Consider the following 20,184-nt stretch of genomic DNA (forward strand, 5'->3'; position numbering starts at 1 on the left):
CATCCACTGGTGGGGAAACAGAAGCAAGCCAGACCCCACACGCCATCCTGATACTCTGCTCAGCTGGTAGAAGTGACCATCCGAGAACCTCCTGGGTTCACAAGGGACCATGCAAACTGTTCTCTGCAGGTGCATCTGGGCCAACTCTAAGGTCTCCAGACCTTGATGAGTTTTAAAGGAGAGGAAACTTGGGGCAACCAACCCCTGCACAAAATGCCTGACCTGAGGCTGGGCAATAGGGCAAATCTGAATCTGTCGGGACGTGGGAGCAGCGTCAGCAGTTTCCTTGCATCTCCAGGTGTGCTCTGCGCCTTTTTCTTCCCCTTGACTGGGAAGTTTGTCCCCTGACCCCCAGCTCACATAATACGTCCTGGAGGAAGCATTTCCTGACCTCTCCTCAAATCCTTTAGGACCCCTGGTGCGCTTTCCCAGAGCGTGCGGAGCTCACTCTTTGCTTGGAGTTTCTTGTTGAATTTCCGTCTTGCCCATTAGGTTCCAATAGAGTAGAGATGATTTTTGTCTTGCGTATTACAGCTATATCCCAGAGCTGGCTCAGAACTTGGCATGCAGTGGGATCTCCTCAAATATTTGTTTTCAGTAAATTACTTCATTTAGGAGATGAATATGGAACTCTTGTACTTCCTTTGACCTTCAAATTTAATTTAAAAATCACCTCAAAGTATTCATTACTTCTACAATAAAAATGCTATTTAAAATGATGAAATGGATAAAAATATATGTGAGTTTTCTTTGGGAAACGTGAGGTATGACTGGAGTTCTTTAATTTGTCCAAACTATAATAAAAATTCACATTCCTGCTTGCTTATATGCAATGTTTCCCCCTATATGACATTTTGTTAATTTAGTTTTATTTTCCTATTCTGTGACTTAAATTTTTTTTAAAAAAGATTTTAATTATTTGAGAGAGTGAGTGTGAGAGAAAGAGAGCACAAGCAGGGGGAGGGTAAGGGAGAAACAGATTTCCCACTGCACAGAGAGCCTGATGTGGGGCTCAATCCCAGGACCCCAGGACCATGACCTGAGTCCAAGGTAGACGCTTAACCAACTGAGCCACCCAGGCACGCCTGGGATTTAAATTTTTATCGATTTTCTAGCACAGAGAGTTTATCTGGGCATACCATATAACAGTGTATTATAAATCATGATAAGTGATGTCATATTCAGGACAAGAAAGAAATAGAAATGAGTGGCAGAGATTGGAGATCCCAGAAACTTTAGATAAGGTGTTACACAAAACAGACTTCTCACAGTAGGGGGAAAAGGAAAGACAGTGCAACAGAGGGGTTGGGCTTACTTAACTGCAGTTTAAAAATACAGGATTCCCATCTAGTCTCATACACCAAAATAAATAAATAAATAAATAAATAAATAAATAAATAAATAATCCAGAGCTAAGTAGAAAGCAATCAGATTATAGGAAAAAAGTCAAGTTTACCGATCTGTTGGAGAAATGTTAATTTTTTTCAGCTTTGAAACAATAAAGCAATCACAAAAGTAACTAATTGAATTGTATACACCAACTAAAGACATCTGCGTAATGAAACAACAGTGCTGAATTAGAAAGAAAAATAGCACATTGGCCAAAACGTCTCCACGCGGTGTGACTGACAAATGTGACCATCTGTAGTAGACAAAGAGGGAATCCACAACTGCAAGAAAAATGCCACGGTCTCAGCAGATAAGGGAAAGCTACAAACAGACAGTCCGCACCACAAAAACGGGAAAGGAAGAGCAAATAAAGACATGAGGAAGTGTCTCGACTTCTCACATTCAGAGAGCAGCGTGGGGTGCAGGGAAGACCAGAGGGTATTGGAAGAGGCCGCTGGATCTGAATCTGGGTTCAGCCCCTTGCTATCTGTGGGCCGCGGGCTTTTAACCCCAGCATGCTTTGCAGTTATTAGGGCTGCAAAACGGGAGCCTCGTCACACCCATCCGATGGCTCTGCATGAGCAAACTGCTTCTCATCGTGACCCGCACAGCACAGGACTTGGCAAATGTTGATTTTCTACTCGTTCAGCTTTTCCAAACAAAACTTTTGAAAAACACCATAAAAGAAAAAGAGGCAGCAAAGGATTGTTATGCTCCTTTAAGGAATTATTATCTCCTTTGAAATTTCAGAGCCAAACTGGGGTGAGTCGGGTCACTGGTGAGACTCAAGTCGCTGGTAATTCAGGTCACTCATAGGCTGAGTTGTGTGTCCTCTGTATTTCAAATAATCCCCAAGAAAGAGCTTTTGAAGTTGCAGAAACTCCGCGAAACCACTAGAGGACGCCAGAGCCACGCGTGAGGCTGAAGCACTCCTCCCCCCCCCCCCCTTTCCCCCGCTGGTGGGTGGAGGCAGGTTTGAGTGAGGTTTCCTGCCTCCGAAAGCTGCTGGTGGTAACCTGGAGGCATGTAGGACTCCGGTCCTTCTGGCCCGTTCTATCTGCTGCCTGCTCCTCCAGTCAGCCACCTGCCTTCTCTGAAATCCTGAGGGCATCCACAGACCTGCGCAAGGGCTCCAGGAGGCAGGGAGGACCCTGCAACTTTCAGCCCCGATGCGAGAGAGAGAGAGATAGAGAGAGAGAGAGAGAGAGAGAGAGAGAGATGGCTCTGTCCTTGCGGGGAGAGCCCTGGCTTTGGGGGATTTGCGGGACACAGACCCTCCAGAGGCAGGATTTCTGGAGAGGCTGACGTGTCTCTGGTCCACCCTCCCCTCCGCTGTTGGGAACCCATGGACGGTTGTCTTATCAAATATTAATTAAACAGAGTGGCTGGGAATCACGAAGGGCCCTGCCGTCCCTTACAAGATTCATTACGAGAATAAAAAATTATTTTTAAAAAAGTTCCAGTAATTCCTAGGATCCAGATGAAGCCGGAGGAACTGGGTGGTGGGAATTCAGAATCGATTTGCGGGAAACCTGGCCATTTTCTGCTCAGGCGCCAGAGGAACTAGTGAAGGATGTGCGTTTTGCTCAGCATCTGTCTTTTCTGTCTCTACCTGCGCTCGGGGCTGACAAGCCACAGCTTGATTTATTGAGCTAAACAAGTCAGCAGCTAATTTGTTCGTTCATGGCTGTTCTTTGAGAAATGGTCCTGGGGAAAAAGATGAAGATCATTGAAAAGCAAGTCAGTTTCCCAGGGCAGGACCTCACAAAGTAGGTCACCCCGGCTTTCCACTGGCCCAAGGGAGGCTAGAATCCCATTAACCTCGATCCTGTGGGCTCAGCGAGGGGGCGTGGGGCAGAGCTGTTACTGCAAAACAAAACTTGGCTGCTGCGGAGGCTTCCTAATTTGATTTCCTAATGCGATTTGGAAGAGGGAAGGGGAGACTGGGGTATGGGTAAAGCAAAGGAAAATTCCTTTCTCTTAACAAGCTGGTAGCACTAGGCAGAGGGGGTTTGGGTGTTTGGGAGGTCTGATGTTTGCCATTGATTAATTCTGTTCCACGGGGGTCTCAGGAAGTCTGGGGGAATGGGGAAGGGTGGGAAGGTGTCCCCAAGTATTTTGTGTCTCCCCCCCCCCAACTTTTCAGAAAGTCTCTCTCATCTTGAAAAAGAAGGCAAAAACAAATCAACTGCATGGACCCTTTCGTCTCCTGAGAGCTGCCGCTCGCTCAGTGTCTCTCCATTCCCAGCCAACTGCACGGAAGCCTCGTCTGTACACACGGACTCCGTAAACTCCCTTTCTGTTCACAGTCCACCCTGCTCGGGGCCGCCCGTCGTCGCTCAGCCGGAAGGATTCTCAATAAGTCACTGCTTTTCTTCATGTGGATCCAGCCAGCCAGCAATTTGCAGCCCCCGTCCTACTTGACCTCTCGGCCGCACTGGGCACAGCTTTCTTCCCTTGGCTCCCCTGATACCGAGCTGCCTTCCCCCATCGGTTTGCTACTGATTTTCTGTTTCCTTCCTTCGCAGGCAGGTCCTCCTCAGCGTTAAATGCTGTTGTTCCTTGGGACTTAGCCTTAAACCTTGGACTTATTCTCTCCCATCCGTGACCTTGGCGTTGATTGTCTTCTACTCCTTGATGGCTCCCGATTTTATGTGTCAGTGCAGGGTGTCCCTGAGCTTCAGAGCTTTGTAGTTAACCGTCAGCACCTCCGATGGGATCACGTGAAGGCATCTCTAACACAGCACACCCAGAACTGAGCTCAGGGTCCTTCCCACCGAACTTCATGTACTCTTCTAAACCTTGTAAGAGGCCCTGCCAACTTACTGACCTAGATCTCTCTGCCTCTTTCACCCTCCTTAGGAAACCTATCACTGCAGCCTGTGGGGCTCGACTCCTATGCATCTCTGAGATCTCTGTACCCCTCCCAACTCCCCTCCCCTGCACCATCCTTGTCAAGGTCCCTGAATTAGCAAATTCTCCTCACTGGTCTTGCTTCCTCCTTCCTTAACCTTTCCATGTTGGAGCCAGAGTGTTGTTACTGTTCTGATTTTTTTTTTCTTTTTTGAAATGCACATCTGATCGTGTTGCCATCCTCCTTAAAACCCTTCAATGATTTCCCATTACTCTTCATGTGAAAATAAAAATCCCTACTGTTGGATATGGCTTGGCACCCCACCAAGTTCACCTGTGATCTCTGGACCTAGTTACACCACAGCAATTTAGTACCTCAAGTATGCCGATCCCTCCTCAGGGTCGTGACACATGATGGTCTCTCCAGACTTTCTAGAATGTTCTCCTCTAGCTTTGCTTCTTTACCTAGTCAACTCCCATTGATTCCTTACCTCTTAGGTCAATTGCCGTGCCTTAAGGAAGCTTTCTCTGGCCTTCAGGCTGGGTCCGGGTCCCCTTCACACACCCTCATGGCACTCTGTTATCCTTACTTTGCACACACATCACGTTTGTCATCATCTGGTTAAGGTCTCTCCCTCACCAGACTGCGAGTGCAGGAGAAACTCTGCTGTATTCCTAAGCACCTTTGAAGTACTTCCCTTTAGAGGCCCACCATGAGTGCTTGTTGAGGCCATAAAATGTTTTGGTCAGCCCCGACGAAGGACGCGAGGTAAGTGAAAGTCAAGAGTCTGTTTTGTTTTGGGGCAGGAGTCAGAGTGTTTGGTTGTGGTCACCATGTTCATCTCATTCTGGCCCGAAGTGTGACGGACACATACACCGTATGTCTCGATTGACTGAAAAATGGACGCTGAGTGAGCTGTCACTTAATTGGAGGGACTCTGTTAGAAGTGAAGGCCACAGGTGGCAGAGGCAGCTGGAGATGGTTGGGAGGCCAGCTCCTCTGCTGGTGGAGATGCACACAGAGGCTGCACCTGCCTCGGAGCCTCGGTCTTGTCTGCGAAGTGAGGCTCAAAATCCCTACCTCATGGGGTACGTATGAGGACGAAGTGGGACAAGGAACAGAAGTGCCCAGCAGGGTTCCTGGCACATAGTAGGTGCTCAAGACAAAAAGGTCAGCTCTCGGCTTTCTTCTTTTTCTCTCTTCCCTTCCTCTCTCTTTCTGGAAGCACCTTGTTTTGTCATTGATGCCTTCCTAAACCCAGGCTCCTTAAGGGAAAACTGGACTCAGAGTCCCTTAGTGATGTCAACATCGCCATCTACAAACTCTGGCCCAGATGGCCCCAAGCCCTCCCTGGCTTCGAGCCCCTGCCTGCTTTGAGGGCTAGAGGGGAGGACTCCCTCACATACAGCTTATGGGGGCTGGGAGCAGCTGGGGAGAGCCTGAGCAAACAGGATTCATGGTTGGACTTTTCTTTCTGCTTGATGATAGTTACGTGGAGGCTCAGGGCCTCTGTGAAGTCACAGCCGTGTTTTTTGGTGGGACAGGCCAGGGACAGACAGATGCCCACCTACCATGGGAGAGCTAGGGTGGCAGGGCCTGTCTTTGTGGCTTCTCCTTTCAGGGAGAGGCACTTCCAGGGCTTGGCAGGTTTTCAGCCACTCTGGGCCCAGTTTCCTCTGAGGAGATCGCAGCAAGCTAGACCAGGACTCCATGCAGCCAGCCCTAGGTCAGCTGTCCAAGTGTGGGCCTCAGAACTGCCCAGATCTGGGCCTCTCCAGGGCGAGAAGCATCCTTCCAGACTCTGCCCTGTGACGCCTCCTGAACAAGGCCTTTGTGACCTCTTCCCAAGCCTCGGCTGGCTTGCGCCCCATCTCTGGTGTCCTGGAACCACTGATAGCTTCATCATAACATTTATCCTCTTGGATCGTCCACGGCTACCATGATGAGGTCATAGTCTACCTAGTCCGTATATGTGGTCCCACCTGAACGTGTGCAAAGGGCAGCTCTGGAATGGGGGCACTCTGCTTTTTGTTCATCTCCCCCCGCCCCATGCCCCCGCTGGGCATGCCACAGGGCGGGGCTGGTACAGGGCTGGCACATTGTGGGGAGCGAACTGCTGATTGGCCGAATGGTTAAAGAGGTGACCACCGGGCGCCTGGCACGGCACGATTCCTGCTCCCAGCGGGTCCCACCACTCCTGCTACCTCACCCCATGCTTCCCTTCCTATCACGCCGAGTTTGCCGCCGAGCAGAATCTCAGCATTGCCCGTGTTGTCGCTGTCTCCGTCAATACCACCATTAACGGATACAGACTACTCCAGAGACTGGCTGGCCGAGCCTTGCTTCGCAAACCATTTTACGGGGCTGGCGGGAACTCAGCTCCCAATCTAGCATCCTCAGGGGATGGGCGAAACCAGAGCCCGCTCAAGGAACTGGATGGGACTCAGCGAGCCTGAGCGAGGTGTGGAGTAGGGAGGAGCGAGACCTGAGCCCTGAGGAAAAAGAGGCAAGGGCTGGGGTGTTTGGCCCCCCATGGCCTCACAAAGGGATCCTGGGGACTAAGAGAGGTCATGGCGGGATTCTGAGGAGAGCAGGACACAATCAGATTTGGATTCTTAGAAGATCACTCCAGGACAGCGTAATGGAAGAGGGAAGGGTTGAAGCAGTCCAGGTGAGAAAACATGGTGGTCGGAACTCAGAGTGGGAGAAGGGTCAGAGGAGACTGATGTGTGTGGATACGAAGAAGGCAGGATCCATGGGACTTCGTGATGGGGTCCATTTTGGATTTGATGAGTTTGAGGTCCATGTACGCCCTCTACAGAGAGGTGTCCAAGAAACCGGTGGATGGTTGATCTGTCTACTTACCTATGTACATGTCTGCCTAGTTACCTACAAAGCTACTTTGGGGAGTAGTCCTTGGGAGGGCCATGAGCACAGCCTTGCTCACCAAAATGCAAGGGAGGATGCAATCCTCAAGAGACAGAGTAGACAGAACAGAGATGGGGACTGAGAAGGGAACTTGGGGTAAATCTGGCTTTCCGTGAGGGGGCCTGGCCTCAAGTAAGTACCCTGTGTGCAAAGGCCTGAGCCGAGAGCATGAGTGGACACAGAACGGTTAATCGTCGTGTCTGGTTCTGTGGTAGTAGAGCCATGGGGGGAAAACGGAGACCAAGCCTGTTTTCCTGATGGACAGGGGCAGGTCTGGGATCTCACACACGGGCAGTGAACTGCACACGCTCGTGTGCCTGAGAGGTGGTGCTGACCTCGCCGGCAGGCGGCGGCCAGGGGCTGGCGGCTCTGAGTGCGAGGCTAGGCCAGGGCTGGCCGTGGCCGGGGTCTGCTTGCTACTTACACGTTGAGAGGCTGCCAGGCCGGCCACTGCGCTTTGGCTTTGATGACAGTGAGGACCTCATCACTCTGCAAAAAAAAGGACCAGAGATACTCAGTGAGGAGAGCCAGGCACCTGGGCCAAGAGAGGTTTGACTTGGAGACGCTGTCCGCTCCCTTACCTGCTGCCGAGGCTTCCCCATCCCCGGAAGCCACCCCTCCCCCACCCAGGAAAGCCCCGCAGCCTCGGCCATCCCAGGGGATGGGGGTGGTGCACACGCATGGGTCCCCTGAGCCCCACTTTGGTTTCCAGCTCCGTCTGCCCCCCGCCACGGTAGCCAGAGCTCTGACCTGGACTTGGCTCCAGATGGCCAGATTTCTACAGTGGCCAGCCTGGAGCGCAGGTCCCGTGCTCTGCAGTCAGGCACTGGCTACACGAGGAGCTGCAGTGTGGCCAACACCCGCTCCGGAGGCCTGTCCTTCCCGGGGCCTCTCCTGCTGCTGAGACCTGCACGCGTGACCAGACTCCCTTGGACAAGGAAGTCAGAACAGAGTCTGGGGCCAACCCTCCTTCCCCCCTCATGCCCCTCATATTATTCTGCTCTGTTTTGTTCTGGACAGCGTATGGCATGGGCATTTAAAATGATTTTTTTTTTTTAAGGAAGAATTTTATAATTAGCATTTTTGAAGGAAAGCATTAAGGCATCACTGAGGGGCAAAAATCAGAACTTTGTTGATCTTGCTTAACTTTGCAGTTTGGGTTTTTATTTTCAATTACACATCGGGGCACAGGAATAGCATAAACCTTTTCCAGGCTGAAGACTTCCACAGGCCCAGATGTGGCTTTGGCTAGGGACCTTCCCTGGAGGGGATTCAGCTGGTCCTGGATCTCCCCTTCCCCTGGTGGGGCCCAGCAGTGCTCAGACACACCACTGTCCGCTGTGTCCAGAAAAACCTGAAACGTCACCAGCTGAGGAAGCAAGAACTTTGTTGCCGACCGAACAGGTCCCTGAGTTCCAGGCTGTGGGCGGGGGGCAGGAGCTTGCTTGGCTGGCTCAGAGCTCTGCCCTTGTCCTTACAGCCATGCCTGGCATAAGTGCCTAGAACATACTTAGGGTGAACTGGTGAACTTCTCATTGGTGGGGACCATGCCCAGAAAATCCCACAGCCCCGAGGAAACTGGAAGGAGGTCAGAGGTGTCCCCAGGCTCAGGCGCAAAGATTATGAAAAGGCTTCTGGGCCCGGAGCCCCTCACCTGCAGCCCATGGTGGCGGGTGCGGGGAGGCCTTTAAGAGGACGGGAGCTCAGCCAGATCCAGCTTGGCTTGGACACCCACAGAGGGTTTTGGGGACAAGCTGGCAGAGGCAGCAGCCTCTTCTTGAGCTCAGGCTTCCCGGACCGTTCCCTCTTTTGGTGAGGGGAAGAATCTTTGGATGCAAAGACACCCCCACAATCACGGGGCTGCAAGGACAGCATTTCTCTGTCCCAACTGAGTGGTTTACACGGCTCGCGAGACTGGTTCATTGGTTGGGAACACATCCCTCACTCATTTCTTTTGTTTGTTTGTTTATTTAAAGATTTTATTTATTTATTTGACACAGAGAGAGAGAGCGTGACCCCAAGTAGGCAGAGAGACAGGCAGAGGGGGAGTGGGGGAAGAAGGCTCCCTGCTGAGCAGAGAGCCCGATGCGGGGCTCGATCCCAGGATCCTGAGATCATGACCTGAGCCGATGGCAGAGGCTTAACCGACTGAGCCACCCAGGTGCCCCTCCCTCACTCATTTCTAATAAATATCTGGGGAAGGGTGGAGAGAGGCTGTCCGGCATGACATCATGTGTGAGACACAAGGCAGGCGAGAGGTCTCCCGTAACCCAGTTCCCTGTATCATCTCATCTGTCCCGTGGCCCACGCTGAGCCCTGCCTTTGACCCTAGAAGCCTGCTCCTCCTCCAGCATGCCTCCATTTCCCCATCTCCCATCCCTCCCAGAGTTCAGGCTCCAAGCCCAAGCCCAAGCTCATGGTCTGCAAAGTCCTGTGAGCCCTTCCACAGCCTCCACACTTTCTTCCTTCCCCCCAAGTACACCCTCCACACCGCTGCAAATCCCACCGTCTCCATTCCCTGCCTCGGCCCTTCAGCGGCTGCCCACCACTTCCATGATAACATCTTGATTCCGAGTCTCGGACACAGCTTTCATCATCCAGCTCTGGCGTACTTTGTTTTCCTTCGATTTTACAGATACGGAATATTGCATAAGCAGAAGTGTACACGCTTACTGTAGACAAATTTAGCACCACAGAAGCACACAGTGTGAACGTGGACCACATTCCACCCGAACAGCTCCCCTGCCTTCTGCCTCCTTCTCCAGAATGTTGCAGTTTGGTGTGTATCGTTCCAGACCTTTTACTATGCGTGTGCAACTGTGTGAGTGTGTGTGTGTGCACGCGCGCATCAGAACTCTCCCCACAAAAACGCATCATACTGAATATCTTATTCTGCACCATGATTTAAAATTTTTTCCTTAATATATCATGGGAAACTTCCCATGGCAGTAGACACTGCATCACAGCAATCTTTGGGCTGCTTTTCCGTGTTTCAGATCTTCTAGTTACGGTAAACCAAGTCAAGATGCAGCAAAGAGACATCCAAGCTGGGAGATCCAAGTCATGAGATATTGTCTGATGACCATCCCTCCCTTTGCCCTTGAAGAAATAACTTTATTAAGAAGTAAAACCAATGTGGGTGGAGGTCAGATGGCCACCGAGTCAGCTAGCCCTGCAGGTTTCCCTTGCATTGCATTGAAATCTCGGTTTTCAAGCCCCAACTAAGGACATATTGATTCTACTTTTGCAGTATATAATGCAACAAAAGTTGGTCGGGCGCTCCGTTAGTGTTTATTTACAGCGATGAAATTCTACCTATAATTTTGAGAGCGATGGAGGCTCCAAGGGTGGTGCATGCACGTGGGTGGGCCTTAGGACAGCTTCTCGCTGTGAACTGTTCTGTCCAGCAGTGGCATGCCAACTGCACGGGCAACAGCTTTGTCGTCACGAGTCTGGGATCATCTGCATTATTCACTCAACTAAGAAAGCAGGAGCATTATGGAAAATGTACTTAAACTAAAAATTTGTGAAGCCTCCGAGTTCTCTGGCAGAACCCAAGTTCTGCAGGGTTGGAGAGTGCCTGGCTTGCCTGTTCGTGGCCGTTTCCCATGCGACGGATACTCAGCAAATTGTTGAAAAAGCGAAGCGTTCGATGTATAGTGGAATTCCATAGCGCGGACGTTCTGTAATTTACTTCGCCAGCCTTACTGGTGGATGTTTGTTTCCACACACCATACTATGGTGAACACTCGCATATGTATTTATTTACAGACCCAAGGCTTCCTGTGTTACGGATTGCCAGGAACCGTTAAAAGAGGAAGCAAATGTATCATTTTGGTAGCACCTACCAAATTGTGCTCCAAAAATCTGTACCAATTTACAGCCCCCGCAAGAATGTATAGGTGCCCATGTTGCCACAACTTTGGGCACCCTGAGTACTATCAAACATTTTAGTATTTACTCAGCCAGCCCGTGGGAGACGAGTGCGTTTGAGAGCATAAGCCCTAGAATCACGCCTGAGTTCAAATAGAGACTGCGCTGTTAGCTAGCGCTGTGTCCTCTGGTGAGTCCCTTGACTTCTCTTAGCTTTCTCACCTGTGAAATGGGATTTAAAAAGAGTCTCAGTCCTGGGGCTCCCAGGCGACTTGGTCGGTGAAGCAGCCGGCTCTTGGTTTTGGCTCAGGTTGCCACCTCAGGGTGGTGAGATGGAGCCCCGTGTCAGGCTCTGCGTTCAGTGGGGGCTCTGCTGAGATTCCAGCTTTCCCTCTCCCTCTGCCCCTGCTCCCTCCCTAAAATAAATACATCTTAAAAACAAAAATAAAAAGAATCTCTACTACATGAGGTTGTTGTGGGACTAAATGACATAATTCACAGCATGTGCTAATACAGTGCCCGAATAAGCATATATTAGCTACTCTTCTTACTCTCATTTACATTCTCAAGCTGGTGGGAGAATCAGCTTGCGATGCTTGAGTACAGATTGTGAAACACACAGTTGCATCTCCAGACCCACCAAGCCTCGGGAGAACACTCCCTCACTTAAAGCCAGGCTCTGAGTCTCAGGGAGCATATGATAGAGGTTTATGTAGCTGGGGCCGCTGGGGGGCTGGGGGGGTGGGGCTGGGCATTTTCCATTCTGAAGAATGAAGGACTTAAAGTCAGAGTAAGCAAGCCACACTTTCGACTTAAATGAAAAGCTGTTTTAACAAGCCTCTGAGGCACAGAAAGGATCTTTCAAGAATCCTTAGAGCCCTTCTACATCTCCCCTAGGACTCTTTTCAAACCAAGTATTTCAGGGTATTCACAGTTCATGCCTCTTCTGGATGACATTAGCACTTTTCCAGAGATATGCCAATTAAAATTAAAAGCCCCAAAGAAACCACAGGTCACTCGTGTCCATCTTCACGGGGATGAGTTCTTTTGTCCTGCTTTTGGTAAAAATACTGTGAAGATGTTATAGCCGTACTCAGACTTCAGAGCCCCTGACACCAACTGGGAATCACACAGCTCCCAAGGGGCCACAGGCTGAGGTCAGATCTGGAGGAAGGAGGGTCATGTTGCAGGGGGAAAGCACGCCGGGGACAGGTTGGAGGTGGAAATCATATTGGTATTAGGAAGACAGCAAATCTGAGCAGAGCTGAGAGTAAGAATGTGGATCTGAAGGACTGGGTAGAGGCTGGTGTCAGAACCAATCCTGCCCAACATTGACCCTCCCATGGAGGGTGATGCTGGAGGGCTCTGGGCACCTCAGTCATACCCACAGTGAAGGGCCAGGGTCCGTCACCTCCTCCCCGCCTTGTTCCTCACCTCCTCTCTGCCCTGTGTGCCTACGCCTGCCTGAACCTTCACCTCCCCGTCCTGAACCACAACCTCTTTCCTCATCCTAATGTCCCTTTTGCTGCCGGTGGCAACGAGCACGTCCTGCCCTAGCCCTATGGTCTGGGGGTCAGCCCGGACAACCTGCCTCCTCCCCACAGGAAGAGAAACGGGGTGCAGTCCATAATCACGGAGGGCAACTGATCAAAGCAAGTAGAAAAGACAACAGTAACGACACTGATCTATTGTGTGGATGTGCTGGGCATCTTGCCGATTACCCTCATAGAGCATTTTATTGAATCCTTACAACGCATTTGCAAGGTAGGCAGGGTGATACTTTTGATCCTCAGAAACACACCTATTTGGCCAAATTACAGAGCTAGAGTTCAACCTCGGTCTGACTCTGGAGACCACACTGGTCACCCTGTGAAGCCAGGCAGAGCGGAGCTGGGAGGCTGAGCTGAGATGCAGAAAGGCCAGGCTCTCGCGGAAGGTCGGGCACCCTGTCCACCGGCGTCTCTGCTGGCCCCGGGGCATGTCCTAGCTCACTCTGAGTTCTGAACGTTACAGCCACACTCGGACGGTGTTCACGACACCGGCAGTGTTAATGCTGCCCTGAGAACTGGTTCTGATGCAGAGCAGGGGAGGGCCCGGGTTCCTGGGCTGGAGAGCAGCTGCTCCCGAAGGGGGGAAATCCAACGGTATGAAAGACACACACAGTGATCCGCGTGCTCGCACAGACAGCCCCACCCCCCAAGCTTGCCTTTCCTTGCACTCATCAGCTTGTTTCTTAGGGAAATCTTTGGGAATAGCTATCATCTCATTTTGTAGACCAAGAAACGGAGATTCAGAGAAGTCACGTGACTTGGTGAAGCCCACCCAGGAACCACAGTTCCAATACAGATGCGTCTGACTCCAAAATTCCTGCTTTTTTCACTTTGCCTGTTCTTTCTCTCCATCTTGTGCTCGTCCCTCTCCCATTTTGTTCATTTTTCAGCAAGAGCATTGCTGCCCCTGACAGACAGTTTTCCCCAGACAACTGGTGCTTTGAGCATAGGGTCACCCAGATCCCTCTGTGAGGGCAGCGCCAGGGATCTTAGGTAAAGTATCTCTGGTGAACGGTGCTCGGGTCTACCGTTTGCTTCTATCCTTTCCCAGGATTCCCACTTACCACCCACAAAAAACATCAACCCTGATGGCTTCCATGTCTGAAGGGAACTCTTCGTCTCTTGGTGGGTGTCTTGGTGATGAGCAGCAGGAAATGAGCCATTTTATGAGGTGATAAAGCAGCTATAAGCATCTTTAAAATCAATTGTGCCCAACGTCATAGTTTCCTATCGTTTCAACAGGCTCTGGGTTTATTGGGTTATAAATAAAAACAGATAGTTCCTACTGGTGGTGCTCTCTGGCTTGCCTGTGGTCTCCTGAGGTCCGCACAGCAGAACTCTGAGGTAGGCAGGCAAAGGGTTCCCATTTTTCAGATGAAGTGACTGAGATGTCTCCTTCCTCTCATACTGCTCTGGTCAAGGTCACTGATGACCTCACCGCTGCCCAGGGTCAGTGACGAGCTCTTAGCTTCCATGACCTCCTCAGCAGCAGTGGACACAGCTGGTCCCTCCCCCTGCTTTGAAGCTCTTTGTACCTGGCTCTGGCACCTCTGTCTCTTCTCACCTCACCGCCCGTTCCTTCTCAGTCTGCTCTGCTGACCCCTCTCCAACCACCAGGGTTCAAGCCCCTGACCCTCTTCCATGTTGCCTAACCGTTTCAGCTTGTCTTATGCCTCCAAACACCATTACATCTACACTGACGATGCCTGAAGTTTAATCGTCTACCGTGTATGTCACCTGTTTAACGTCTTCATCTGGATGTCAAATCGGTGTGTCAAATCGGTGTGTGAACATCTCTGAAACCAAACTTGTGACCTTCCTCTCCCCAGCCTGGCCGGCCCCGTCCTCCCCAGCCCATTCAGTGGCAATACCGCCCCTTGTTACCTCACTAACTCTATCTCTTAGGACTCTGTCCCTCGCTCTGTTTGGTTTGGTCGTTCGGGACATCTCATGTGTCCTCGGACAATCCGGCCACACTTAGCAATTGCTGTTCCCTGGGTCGGGAACGCCGTCCTCCAGGTATCATAGCATCGTTTCCTTGCTTCCTCCAGGTGTTTGCTCAAATGCCACCTTCTCCTGGGGTCTTCCCGGACACCACTATTAAAACTAGAAATACTGGGGGGCGCCGGGGTGACTCAGTTGGTAAGCGACCCACAGTTGGTTTTGGCTCAGGTCGTGATCTCAGGGTCATGAGATCGAGGCCAGTGTCAGTCTCTGCACTGGGCATGGAGTCTGCTTGGTGTTCTCCCTGTCCCTCTGCTCCACTCCCCCTTCTCCCACTTATGTGAGTTTGGTCTTTCTCTTTCTTTTTTTAAGGAATTAAAAAAAAAATAGCAGTCCCCTGCTGGCTCCTCAACCAGGCATATACCCATCATTTTATCTGATTGTGTTTGCTTCATCACATTGGTCACTGTCCAATATATTGTGGACTTTGTTTATTCACTTTTTAAAAGAGATTTATTTATTTATTATTAAAGATTTTATTTATTTGACAGACAGAGATCACAAGCAGGCAGAGAGGCAGGCAGAGAGAGAGAGAGGAGGAGCCAAGCAGAAAGCCCGATGGGGGGGCTCGATCCCAGGACCCTGGGATCATGACCCGAGCCAAAGGCACAGGCTTTAGCCCACTGAGCCACCCAGGCGCTCCGATTTATTTATTTTTTGAGAGAGAAGAGGGAGGGGCAGAGGAAGAGAATCCTATAAGCAGACTCCCGCGGAGCACAGAGCCCAATATGGGGCTCCAACTCATGACTCTGAGATCATGACCTGAGCTGAAACTGAGAGTTGGAGGCTTAACTGACTGAACCACCTGGGCACTCCCTCCCTTTTTTTTTTTTTTTGAAAGAGAGCATGTGCACAAGCAGGGAGCAGGGGGTGGAGCAGAGAGAGAGGGAGAGAGTCTCAAGCAGGCACCACACTCAGTGAGGAGTTGGACGTGGGGCTTAATCTCACGACCCTGAGACCATGACCTGAGCGGAGACGAAGATCTGTCGCTTACCCGACTGAGCACCCCCAGGCGCCCCTGCTTATTTACTTTTTATGGTCTACCGCTCCCTGCTAGAATAGGGGTGCCCCTGCGGGCAAGAGCTTTCCTCTGTTTTGCTCCCTGCTGTACCATTAGTACTTAGGACCATGCTTGGAATGTGCTCAAACAGTATTGTTGAATGGATGAGAGGCTGTGAATAGAAGGGCCGGTGTTCTCCGAGGCTCTGTCCACCAGCAGTCTGTCGGCCCAGCCCTGGGACGGGAGGCTCAGGGATCTCAGCATGGGGCTGGTGGGCACGGGCACGGGCACAGGAACGGGCAGGGCAGGGGAGAGTGCCAGCCAGATGGCTCTTGCTGGAACTGCCTGAACTCAAGGGAGAGGGAAGGGCCAGGATAGGGAGCCGCATTAGGAACGGTGGTCAGAGCTCACAAACCCTAGTCGGCCACCGGTGGTCACCCAGCTACCCGGGCTGGCCATGACTAAGGGCCCGTAGGGAGCCTCACCCCCGGGCAGCTGCTGCCATCACAAGGCACTGTCTGAGCCGCTATTTCAAAGCCAGAGAAGGTATGTGAAGCCCATTTAGAGATCCCCAAGAAGATGATGTGGTTGCACAGAAGCATTTCAAATTCAATTTCTTTTGAGTTCTTTTCAAACGCAGCCTGTAATTCCGATGGGAAAATTGCATAATGGCCGTAGATAACAATTTTCCCGTGAGACGGTTTTGTGAAAGCAGCTGGGCATTTCTGAAGCCAGAGGGGAAAGGCCCATCAGAGGCGCCCCTGGGTCCACCCCACTGCCCCTCCTCGCTCGCTCACCTGACTCGGGCAGGTGGAGCATGCTGGGGAAGGGCATCACCCCGTGACCTGAGAGAGAGTGCCTTCCTTCTGTGTGCTTCTATTAGCCGCAAGCATCGATTTAGCTTGTTCTTTGGTGACCGAAGTGTCAATCGCGGGTTTAACCTCATTTTCCGGACTTTTTCATTTTGTCCTTTGTAATGCTCATGAAAGTCTGCCCCAGAGAGCAGAGGGAGCTGGGGAGGTCGCTGGGGCATGTCTGTCTGTCCATCCCACTGGCCCCTCTCTCCACCTGCTCTTCCCACGCCCTCTATCCCACCTTCGACCCAGTCCCCAGCCATCCGAAAAAACTAAGTGCCAGGGCCAGAGCAGAGAAGCTGAAAAGGGGCCAGGCCAGGCGAGACTGACGTCACACGCGAGAGGGGACATTCAGCAGAAGCTGTCTGCTTTTCAACAGGCAGGGGCCCCTAGGAAGCCAGGTCAGGTCGGGCTGAAGGTGCCTGTGACACGACCTGGAAAAGCAGCACCCCAGCCCTCCACAGCACAGCGCTGGACGCCCCTTGCCCCTCTTCCTGCCTTCCCCACCCTCCTACTCTGCCTTCCTCTGAGGACAGCTCAGTCCAGGTCTGGTCCCAGAAGCCAGTGGGAGAGCAGGGCTGGGGACTGTGTCCTCCCTGTGCCCCCAGCATCTGCTTGGGTTGGAGGAGGTGTGCAGGGGACGATTAAGGGATGAATAAGGGGTGAGTTAATTAAAAGATTAATTACTGACAAGCTAGAGGAAGCCTCTGGCCCATGCAGCCCTCCCAGGGGTCCTAGGGCACTTCTTAGGAGTGCTGCCAGACTGGGATGTCGCCGAAGGGTCTGCAAACAGGAGAGTATGACTTGATCAATAGGCTCAGAGGGCTCTGCTGATGGCTGCGGGAGAGTAAATGCTGGTGGGGCACAGGGAGGGGTGGCAGGGGGCAGCAGGGGGCAGGCAGGGGGCAGGCAGGGGCATCAGGCCAGGAGAGAGCGATAGGAGCGGAGGACAGAGTGGAAGCAAGGCATTATTTTAAAGGGAGACACAGAAGGACTTGCTGATGGATGGGGGTTGTAAAACAAAGAGGGGTCAAGGATGACTCCAAGGGGAGGTGTCTTGTCAGCAGTTGGATATATGAGGCTGGAGTTCAAGGGACAAGTCCAGGCTTTAGATATAAATTTGAAAGGCATCAGCATATAGGTGGTAGTTAAAGGTACACGACAGAGAACCTGGGAAGTAGGCAGGGAGAGAGAAGAGGGTGGGATGGCAAAGGCCTAACTCGGGACCGCCAGTGAGGCGGGAGGACACTAGGTTCTGCCCCAGGGCCTCTTCAAAGCTCTTCTGTTGTCCCCACTGTCCCCTTGCTGTCCCAACTGCCCTCTCTGCCCCAGGGAGGCAGGCCCAGCTACCTGCTCACTGCTGCCACCCCTGCCTCGCTGGTCACTGCTGAAATTGCAATTGAAGCGTGTTTAGGAAAGACAAGCGGGCAAGACCACACAGCCAGAGCGGGCCCAGGCAGCTCTTTGCAGGAGTCTGCTGTGCGGGGTGGCGAGAAAACTGGTGGTAGCAGTAAGGACATGTGATTATTCTTTAAAAGATGAGTGACATTACGACTCGTTTGTATGTGGAAGTGTATAATCTAATACAGAAAGAGAAAGGGCTGTTGTAGGAGAGAGGGGGGTGCACCTGCACGAGTGGGGTCCTTGATAAGATGAGAAGAAGCCAGATCCAGACCCGAGATGGAGGGGTGGCCTTCCAGCCAGAGCAAGAGGAGGGAAGAGCAAGACGCGGTGGCGTAGCTACTGATGGCGGAGGTTATGGGCATTGCAATGAGGGGATAGGCAGCAGATCCTGGGGGAGCCCGCACCCTCTGCCAGGCTCCACTGCGGGGCCTGGAGACGAGCGACACCAATCCCTGCCTCAGTGAGTTTGCCTTCCCTGCACGGTGAGCAGTCACAGGACGCCACATTTTGATGGACTCTCAAAATAGCAAAGCAGGGGAGGGTGTGTGAGGGAGGGCCAGGCTTGCAGAGGTGGGGATGTGAGGACGGCTTCACTGACAAAGCCACTCAAGTATTTTTTTTTTAAAGATTTTATTTATTTATTTGAGAGAGAGAGAGAGAGAGCAAGAGAGAGCATGAGTAGAGGTGAGGTGAGACAGAGGGACAGGAAGGAGCAGAGTCCGCTGAGCAGGGAGCCCGATGTGGGGCTCCATCCCAGGACCCCGGGATTATGATCTGAGCTGAAGGCAGATGCTTAACGACTGAGCCACTCAGGCGCCCCAACCGTACCATTTATTTGCACAATAGTGGCTAGATTATTATACAAATAGATGAGTACACAAACTGCACCCTGTTTTTTATAATTTAATATACTTCAGAGATGATCTCGTTTGTGATATAGCTCCTTTAGTGATGACTCCGAAGACCACAGAGCAGGAGTGGCCGGGTGGTGCATTGATTTCAGGGTCATGAGATCGAGCCCCGCATCGGCCCCGTGCTCAGAAAGTCTGTGTAAGTCTCTCTCTCCTCCCTCTCCACCTGCCCACATGCTCTGCTCTCTCTCTTTTTCTCTAAAATAAATAAATATAATTTGAAAAAAAAAAAGACCATAGAACAAAGTGAAAAAAAGAAAAAGCAAAAGCATATATGTGTGTGTTTTTACATTGGTCTGCGGTCTTTGGGTTCATTATCAAAAGAGCTGTATCACTAATGAGATGATCTCTAAAATATCCTACACTGAATGAGAAAGCAAGGTAGAAACTTCAGGTACTGTCCTGTGAGCCTGTTTTGCTGGGTCCTTAAACATAATAACATTTCACTTCATCAGCTCCCTTCATCCACGGATTTCCATAAAAAGCTTTCAAATTATTAAGTAATGAAGCTCCAAATGACCTGGTCGGCAGGAGAAAGAGGCGTGCCTTAAGGTCCTGAGAACGTTAGCATCAAATAAGATTCCAGAAAGGCTGCTTTCTTCAATAGTGCTATTTAAATGCAAAGGAACAGCTTCAGTAAGCTATAAAAGCTTAACCCTTCTCATACCTGAGACCCAACCCCCATCATGTCCTCACAGAGGTTGGGGACAGACTGCAGAGGTAACAGGAGACATTGTGCCCTGCGGGGACACTCAAGGGGTGTCCTTCCGGGAAGGTAAGAGGCTGACCTCTGCCAGGCTTTCCCTGGTAATGGACGTTTCCCTGGCCATGAAAACCAGCTTCTAGTTCTGACTGTGGCACCGGGGACCAGGAATTAAAGACCAGAGTGGTGGGATAAGTCAGACCCACGTTCCAATCTTGGCTCAGCCACTGACATGTTGTGTAAATTTGGGAAAGTCGCTCATCTTCTCTGAGAGGATCCCTCATGCATAAAACACGGGTTGTTGAGCTCTTTTTATGGGTCAGACTGTGCTGGGCACGGGGCACAGGGCAGTGGACAAGACAACAAAGTCCCCGCTCTTGCAGGCATGTCCTCTAGTAGATTAATCATAGTATGTGAGGGTTGAGGGAGATGGTGTAAGTAAAGGGCCAGGAGAATGGTAATATTACTTGGTTCCTCAGTGCACATGTCTCCAAGCCCCTTCCTTCTGTGTGATGGTCCACTTGTGGGCACTTATCCCTATCCTCTCAAGCAACTCCTCCTTTGAAAGGCCTAATATTTTGAGTAGAAATGTGTGTATTTAAGGTGTACAACACCATGGTTTGCTATGGAGATACAGGCCTGCCTTGGAGAAAGCGTGGGTTCAGTTCCAGCCCACCCCCAAAAAGCCAGTATCACAATAAGGGGAGTCAAATG

At 51.3% G+C, this 20,184-nt stretch overlaps 1 protein-coding gene across 3 annotated transcripts in view; it reads right to left on the reverse strand.

Annotated features, from left to right (window-relative positions):
• The window catches only part of SPON1 (spondin 1), a 256,397-nt gene that overhangs the window by 21,684 nt on the left and 214,529 nt on the right, over nt 1–20,184 (reverse strand). For all 3 annotated transcript variants that reach the window (XM_046015735.1, XM_046015734.1, XM_046015737.1), the window contains one exon: nt 7,596–7,660. In XM_046015735.1, the coding sequence (XP_045871691.1) occupies nt 7,596–7,660 (65 nt within the window). The remainder of the gene's footprint in view (nt 1–7,595; nt 7,661–20,184) is intronic.

This window comes from Meles meles, chromosome 8, assembly GCF_922984935.1.
Source record: "Meles meles chromosome 8, mMelMel3.1 paternal haplotype, whole genome shotgun sequence".
Classification (NCBI taxonomy): Eukaryota; Metazoa; Chordata; class Mammalia; order Carnivora; family Mustelidae; genus Meles; species Meles meles.